The following is an 8,022-nucleotide window of genomic DNA, read 5'->3' as shown; positions in this document are numbered from 1 at the left end:
CACAAGGCACCGCCCCCATTATGCATCCTGGAGGGAGGGGCAGAGAGGGAGACGGTGGGTCGCGCCCCCCCTTGCAAAGCTCAGCAGAATGATTCATGACGTCACAGCAGACCCAAACTTAGGCCTTTCTTCCAGATGAGGCAGTGTGATCTCGTGAGGGGCACTTTGAGCGATTCAGGCAGAAACTTAATCCAATTCTGCTCATATGCGCGCGTATTAATATAATTTAGATTGGCTGATAATAGGTGGCGTCGCACAGAAAACCGATATTTCAGCCGTAAATATAACTTCCTGCTCTGTAATATGGAGAACTTTTTTCTGGCAGCAGTCAGGGAACAAGAAGAGCAGCAGTAGTCATCACGTGAAGTATTGTGGCGTCTTTGCAAGATGGAGGACAGTGTAAGCACAGTCTAGGACGGTCCAGGATGTCGACCATGGTCCATCAGCGCGGTCACAGGATTCTGCAGCTGACTCTCGCAGTCCTCAAACCGGATGCGGTGGCACACCCTCTCATATCAGAGGCTGTGCATGAAAAGATCTTGAGCAACAGATTTCTGATCATTCGAAGTAAAATCCTTAGCTGGACAAAAAACGATTCCCAGAACTTCTACAGAGAGCACTCTGGGCGATTCTTCTATCAGAGACTGGTGGAGTTCATGTCCAGTGGTCCTATGAGGGCATACATTCTAGCTCACGAAGATGCAATAAAGTTGTGGAGGGATCTGATGGGTCCCACGAAGGTGTTTGAGGCACGATATATAATGCCAGAGTCTATCTGTGGGCTGTACGGTCTCACTGACACAAGGAGCACCACCCATGGCTCAGACTCTTTTGAATCCGCTAAAAGAGAGATGGCCATCTTCTTCCCAGAGTTCAGTGTAAGCTCCTGGTATGAGCAAGAGGAGCCTCATTTCCGCTTGCGTGCAGTGACATACAACCAAGAGCAGCTTATTCACACAGTGCACCAGGAAAAGGACACAATCCCATCTAATGCCTGCACAAAGGACTAAACAAAGACAGAGACGGGTTTATAGCCCAAAAGTGGGACTTACAAAAAGACCAGTTCACTGGGCCAATGCTATGAAACTCTCGTCCAAAGATTGAAGGATCATTTCATTTTATACTAAACCTGCCATAACCTATTTATGTTGCTGGAAAGAAATCTAAACTCCTGGTCAGTTCGGTTGACCCTGCAGTACCTATACATCTTATTAATAATAATCTGTTCTCCGTTGCGTTGTTCCCGTCAAGAGCTGCTGGCATTACAGGCTATATTATGGCTTTGTATTTTGTATATTTGTACTCTAAACAATGATTTTTATTTGAATATGTGGCAAGTAAAAGGAGGCTAACTCCTGCTCAGTGCTGTTGCAAGCGAAACCCTTCATGTGCAACTGAACCTGGATGGCAGTAGTCGGGGCATGGAAAAACAACTATGCGCTGATGCACCAGTGTGTTCTTGAGCAAGAGCTGTAGTATACTGGCTTTTGCCAGCTTTGAAACCAGGAGACTAGTCTCTGCTTTCTGAGTTGACCAGATTATGTGATCCATGGCAAATGACTGTCTCCCTGATCTAATTCACTTTATCAGCAGTCACCATCTTACTTGCTGTCTTCGGCATTTGCACTATATGTTTAACTGGTAAACAAGCACTGTATTTACCCGAGGGCTCCATCTTTTGAGGATTAGCATTGGGGTAGGACACAATGAGTTACATTTAGGGAGAAATAGGTCATGGAGAGAGAATTGTTATTTCGTGTTTATTTTGTGGCACTGATGAGAGCAGTGTCTGGAGGTAGAGAATATAGAGGAAAAGGAATAGCGAATGGCCTTGGGTGCCATTGTATATTCTGGACTAGATATCTTCTATTGTTTATTTTTCTCTTTTCTCAATTCTTCCTATCATTTAAGTGATGTTGTTTTGTCATTTCAGCTCTATTTATTGACATCACTGCACATGATGTTTTTTTAATGTGTATGTTAGGTTTTCTACTGTATCTGCCTTTTGTATTTGAAGAAGAAAACAATAAAAAGCAATAAAAAAGGATAGGGTTATGTAGGTGCTTAAAGTTACTTGAAGAACTGGGAAAAACATAGTAAGAGGACTGCCTGTGTCCCCCTACGAGGATGGTGGCCATTAACGTGACCATATTACTCAAGCAGGTGCATTTTTATTCTTTGCCTGTGTTTATGCCAACCATGATTTTGGATAAAGAAGTGACTGAGTTGTGTACTTGTTTTGTTCGTAATGTGGATAGGGGTAGGCTTACAAGTTCATTGCATTACTATTTCATTACTTTTAAGATGGGAAAAGTGACGCGAAAGTGGGGCAAGGGTGTTTTAAATCTGGTTTTGAAAGAGAGAGCAGAGTGCATATTTAGAGTAAGTGCAGGTTAGGGTAGGGGTAACAATTACTATTCTAAGCCCAGGGGGGGGTGCATCTGTAGGGTAAGAGCATGTTAGTATAGGGGTAACAATTACTAGCCTAACTCTAGGGAGTGCATCTGTATGGAATGTGCTTGATAGTGTATCAGTAAAAAAAGTATTCCAACCCCAAGGTGGTGCATCTGTAGGGTATGTGCTGGATAGTGTATGAGTAACAATTACTATTGCAAATCCAGGGGGTTGCATCTCTGGGGTATTTGCTGGATAGTGTATGAGCAACATGTACTATGAAAAAGAAAGGAGTTAAAGGAGAAGGAGACACACACTTTCAGGGTGAACCTGGTAGAAGAGAAAGTGACAAGAGATGATTTCCGATGTGTTTAGGCTTGAGAACCTGGTTAATGATTAAATGGGTGCTTTTTCTGCAAGGAGATTTTGGGGGTCTTGCGAAAGCAAGTAATCTTTTATAATTGCCTCTCGCTGCGTGTACTTGCAAGGTCATCTGATTTGCTTGTATGTTAAAAACAGAAACTTTCTACACCTCTTTTTCATTGGTTGTGAAGCATTGTAAGAAGACGTATTACCAACCAATCCCTTTCCTTGCGCAGATTTTGAAAAACATATGATTGGCTGTTGTGTGGTTAACTCTACCTTCCTGATCCTAATGTTGATTGGCTTGTTTTTTCTATGTGATGTTACGATACCCTCACCATGTACGCAGCCCATTTTGTGACGCACTTTATTTTACAATGCGTTTCAAAAACTAGTTGTGGTAGGGTGCTTTTAACTTAAACTGCGTACTTTGCTTACAAGTTTGTTGACTGTAAAGAGATTTTAAAATATTATTGTATTTTCTATTCTATCATAATTGTGCTGACTTTTCTCCTTTAGCGTGGAGTACTGTTCTTTTATTAAATGTATAATTCTTCAAACCATCCTTGAAAGAAAAAGTGCTCATGTTTTCAAAATATTTTTATTGAGTCTTTTATATTCATCATAAGGGTGAAATGCATTTTATTTATTCATTGGTATCATGTGTTGGACCACATTTATTTTATTTTATCATAAGCACTCATTCCTTATGTTTACATTATAGAAGTGTTGCCCCATCATCTTCATTTAAATGTTTGGGCTTTTTTTACTTTCAGATAAAGTAGAATAGAAGTGCTTCGACAAACACTCCCTCATCACTTTATCTTTATTTTTTATGTACATTTTATTTCATTATTACATTTAACACTCATTTTTAAAAATGGAAAGAATTATTAGCATTTGAAGCCACAATTATATTATTTTTTCAAAAAAAGTGTTCGTGAAGATAATCCTCTTGTTCTTCACAAGTGAAAATTGGTGAAAGGACTACTCAATATAAATACTTTTAGCCCATTTTCACTCAAGAAGATAAAGAGTATTCTTCTTTATTCCAAAGTATTTCGTTTTTTCGTCGATAGTTTATTTATACTACATTTTTCAATCATTAAGAAATACTTGCATACTAAAAAAAATATTATTTATTATTGTTTGAAATCCTCTGTTGAAAGTCATCCAACTCCAGTTGAAGGATCATAAAGTTATACATAAATTAAAATATACATTAACTATATAATTCCTCTGTGGAAATGAAAGATAAATTCAAGATGATGGCATCGCTCCTAATCATTACTTTGCACGCAGTAATTCCTTAATTAACCTATATTTATTGTAACGTTGTTTCGTCAACTCGCTATTATATTCCATTTTAACTTAATCATACCACATTCTATAATCCTTTAAATATTTTTGCTTTCTTTTTAAAAAATATCAAACATGTACTCATTCAGATAATTTACCTCTCTTCGATATTCTTTCCTTCCTCCGTCGAAATTCATCCAACTCCTCTGGAGGGGACATCATGTTTTATGTATTTTTAAATATACATTAACAATATGTTCCCTCTGAGGAAATGAAAGATATTCTCAAGATGCTTCAGCAGCCCTGAATCATTACCTTGCTCTTAGTTTCTTCGCCCATATTGATTCTCTGAAACAAAACTAATTATCCAACGGGTGTGGTTTATATACTTTTTGGTTCCTTAACACTCTATGGGATCAATTTATTGCTCTTCCCACTTTTAACTCATGTTTTTCAGTTGACAGGTGTTCTCATTTCCACTGTTTTAGTGCATCACGTGTTTATGTAAACATGCCTCTTTCCATACATTTTAACTTTATATAATTTCTAAAATGCTTCATTTAAACTTGTTTTTCTTATTAAAGCATTTTTAGGAAACTTTTTTTAATACGAGTATTAACATTCCTTCCCCTTTTTTATTTTACTTATTATTCTAGTAACTTCCCTTTTTTTGTAAAACTTTTTTTATTATTCTTCATTACCCTAAACCCTATTTTCCCTGCATCCCGTGCCAGAGATACTCTCTATTAAACTTTGAGTATTCTAATTTATATCTGAGTATTAATTCATTTAATTTCATTACTCCGAGTTTGAATACATTTATTTATGTAATATTTTTAATCTTTCTTTATACACTGCAAGGGATACTGTTATTTGTCTAGAATCACACTATGAATCAGTGTCCATTTGGCAAAATTGAGAGAGAATGATTTGGTTGGTTGATGTGTTTGCAGTTACATAAGTACATATACTCTTGCAGTAAGCCAGGCTTTAGGGTATGCAGTGCTTCAAACTCCTATGCATTATGCATGTAGTGGTGTAACCACCTTCACATTTGTGCTTCAGGCCTATAATTCCCCTGTCACTATCTATATACTCCAGCAGACACAGTGTGACTGCTGTTGCAATTTCAAAATGACTCTTTCAGTACCATGTAGTAATTCATTCACTAAAATAAAAGTCAACCAATTAAGAATTCACCCAGTGTCTTTACTTATATTAATGTAATCATTCAGTTAGTAAGCATGTACACATGCAGTGAGCCAGGCTTTAGGGAATGGAGTGATTCAAAGTGCTATGTATTATGCATGTAGTGGTGTAATAACCCTCACATTTGTGCTTCAGGACTATAATTCTCCACTCACTATACATACCAGGGGCCTCCGACTAGTAGCTCAGGAGCTACTGGTAGCTTACCAGGACCCTGAAAGTAGCTCTCAGAGGTGAAGCCAAACCAAGCCAATCTCAGAGATTCTGTGTATATTAAAAAAGGTAGTACTGGTCATTTCACTACCCTTAAGAGTTACAGACAGCCAAACCAATGGCAGGGCCTGTTAAAACACCCAAACACACACTGTGGTGGTGTATCAATTAATCAATTAGGGATGTATAGAGTGCACTACTCACCTGTGAGGATTTCCAGGCACTCGGGGAGTATGTAGGGGGGAATTTGTGCATCTTTTGTCATTCAAAAAGCTAGGTCTTATGGCTCTTCCCGAATGCTTTCAGTGTGGGGGTTCATCTGATGCTACGGGGGAGTTCATTCCAAGTGTTGGCCATGATGTAGGAGAAGGGTGTGCCTCCTGTCTGGTTCTGTGGATACAGATGATTTCGGCCAAGACCTGGTCAGCGGAGTGGAGGTTTCTTTTGGGGGTGTAGAAGGAGATTTAGGTATTGGAGTCCGGTGTTGTGGAGGGCTTTATAGGTGTGTGTGAGCAGCTTGAAGGTCAATATTTTTTCGACGGGGAGCAAGTGGATTGCTTGTTTATGCTGGGTATTGTGGTCATGTCGTGGGATGCTGAGGATGAGTCTCGCAGTGGTGTTCTGTAGTCTGAAGTTTGTGGAGTAGAGATTTGTTGATTATAATAATAAATAATAATAATAATAATAATCCTCATTTGTAAAGCGCGAACCATCACTTGTTAGGGTCTCTAGGCGCTGGGGGCTGCCGGAAAGATTAAGCAAGCTATTGCCCAGAGTCACATGGTGCTGGGCTAATCTGCCGCAAACCCCAATTATCGAACTGTGATCCCCATATTCGGGAGTCAGTCACCCTGGCTGCGGCGCCACACCTCTCCCTTCCCTTGATTCTGGCACAGAGGCCGTTCCCGTAGTCCAGCCTGCTGGTGATGAGTGCTTGGGTGATGCTCTTCTTCGATACGGGGGGTGGGTCGATTTGAAGGTCTTGCTGAGTATGTGGAGGGTGTTAAAGCATATGGAAGCTGCAGCGTTGGCATATGGGTCTGTCACATGAAACATGTTTATCTACTTTAAATCTAAGTTGGGGAGACTTACTGCTGTGGTAATACCATTTGTGGCATACTGCATGTGATTATTTGAATTTTACTTGATTAGAAGCATTTAATATTGATAAATGTTTTCCTAGCATTCGGCTGATAACTTCACCTGGAATTGTTTGGTGGTTACTACTGCTAATTGTGCTTAGGGTGATCATAGTATAATGTTAATACATACCCCCAGCACAACCCCTACACATCACAAACACCATTACACTACCCTAAAGCCTAAAACACTACCCCCAGCATGAACCTCTCCACTACATAAACACCACTGCACTACTCTAAACCCTAAAACTCTACCGCCTACAGTAGGTGAACACTACACAAACACCAGTGTACTACCCTAAACGCTAAATCTACCACCAACACGACCCCCTACTCTATACAAAGACCAATGCACTACCTTAAACCCTAAATCTATCCCCAGCACAACCTGTTCACTACACAAACACCACTACACTACCCTAAACCCTAAAACACTACCCCTAACACTTATACAAACAACACTTCATTTATTCACATAGATAGTAACTCATAATTAGTGTTATAAAATCACTATTACAAGTATACAGTTATCCATACAGTTACTGATGCAATCCCTGAGTCATATGTATACTTCTTAATATACAACAAATGTCACATACACTGACTTTTATTTTTGTACTTTGTTGCACATGTACCATTGAGAGATATATTTGCTCATCACTACACCCATAAAGATATTAACTCACCCAAACAATTGTTATAAAATGTAGTCTTAACGTCATAGACCTCCTGAATCAACTATTCACACATCTTTGGGCAGTTAGACACCCCCCACCGAACCACACACACATTCACTCTCCCATATAAATACTCAGTTAACTAATCAATATGTAATATAGACTTTCACATAGCTAGTAACCAACTGGTGCAGCAGTTTACCGAACAACTGACAAAGTAATACAGATATTCACACAGTTTAGTCACTATCCAATATATTTAATGAGACACTATAAATTACTCATGTAAACAATCAATCACACTGCTACTAAACCCTTTATCCAGATTTGTTTATATCCACTCATTCTTCAATGCAGTTTGCTATATATATAATACATATTTAAATAACAAACCAAACCACATTCACTGGATGCTGTCGTCAGTGATTTCATAAGTGATGTCATATGAGATGTCATCAGTGATGTGATCAGTGATGTCACTAACCATGTCATGAATGATGTAATATATATACACGTAAAGAGCTGCATATGAAGGGGCCGTATTTAGAAGGAAAGGAAAAGTCACGCAGGGTAACTTTTTCTCTCCTTTTAAATATAGAGGAGCCACCTGCGTAACCAGTACGTCACAAAAATTGACATACTGGAGGCGCAGAGAGCTTGTAAGTCTGCCACAGAATTGTTTTCATTTCTCATCATTTTTCTTCCAATATATGCTACAATGCACA

The 8,022-nt window shown here is 39.0% G+C and overlaps 1 protein-coding gene across 1 annotated transcript; it reads left to right on the top strand.

The window, feature by feature from the left end:
- Positions 1 to 339: 339 nt before the first annotated feature.
- NME6 (NME/NM23 nucleoside diphosphate kinase 6) lies at positions 340 to 2,120 on the top strand. Its single transcript, XM_086948880.1, has one exon. The coding sequence runs from the start codon at positions 426 to 428 to the stop codon at positions 1,008 to 1,010; it is 585 nt and encodes a 194-aa protein (XP_086805006.1). The 5' UTR covers positions 340 to 425; the 3' UTR covers positions 1,011 to 2,120.
- The last annotated feature ends 5,902 nt before the right edge of the window (positions 2,121 to 8,022 follow it).

Source organism: Lissotriton vulgaris, unplaced genomic scaffold (genome assembly GCF_964263255.1).
Source record: "Lissotriton vulgaris unplaced genomic scaffold, aLisVul1.2 SCAFFOLD_1051, whole genome shotgun sequence".
NCBI lineage: Eukaryota > Metazoa > Chordata > Amphibia > Caudata > Salamandridae > Lissotriton > Lissotriton vulgaris.
The sequence above is the reverse complement of the archived record's forward strand: the minus strand, read 5'-3'. Positions and strand labels throughout refer to the sequence as shown.

Coding starts and splice junctions, on each gene's coding strand:
- NME6 (XM_086948880.1), top strand. CDS start 426: ATGTCGACCATGGTCCATCAGCGCGGTCACAGGATTCTGCAGCTGACT.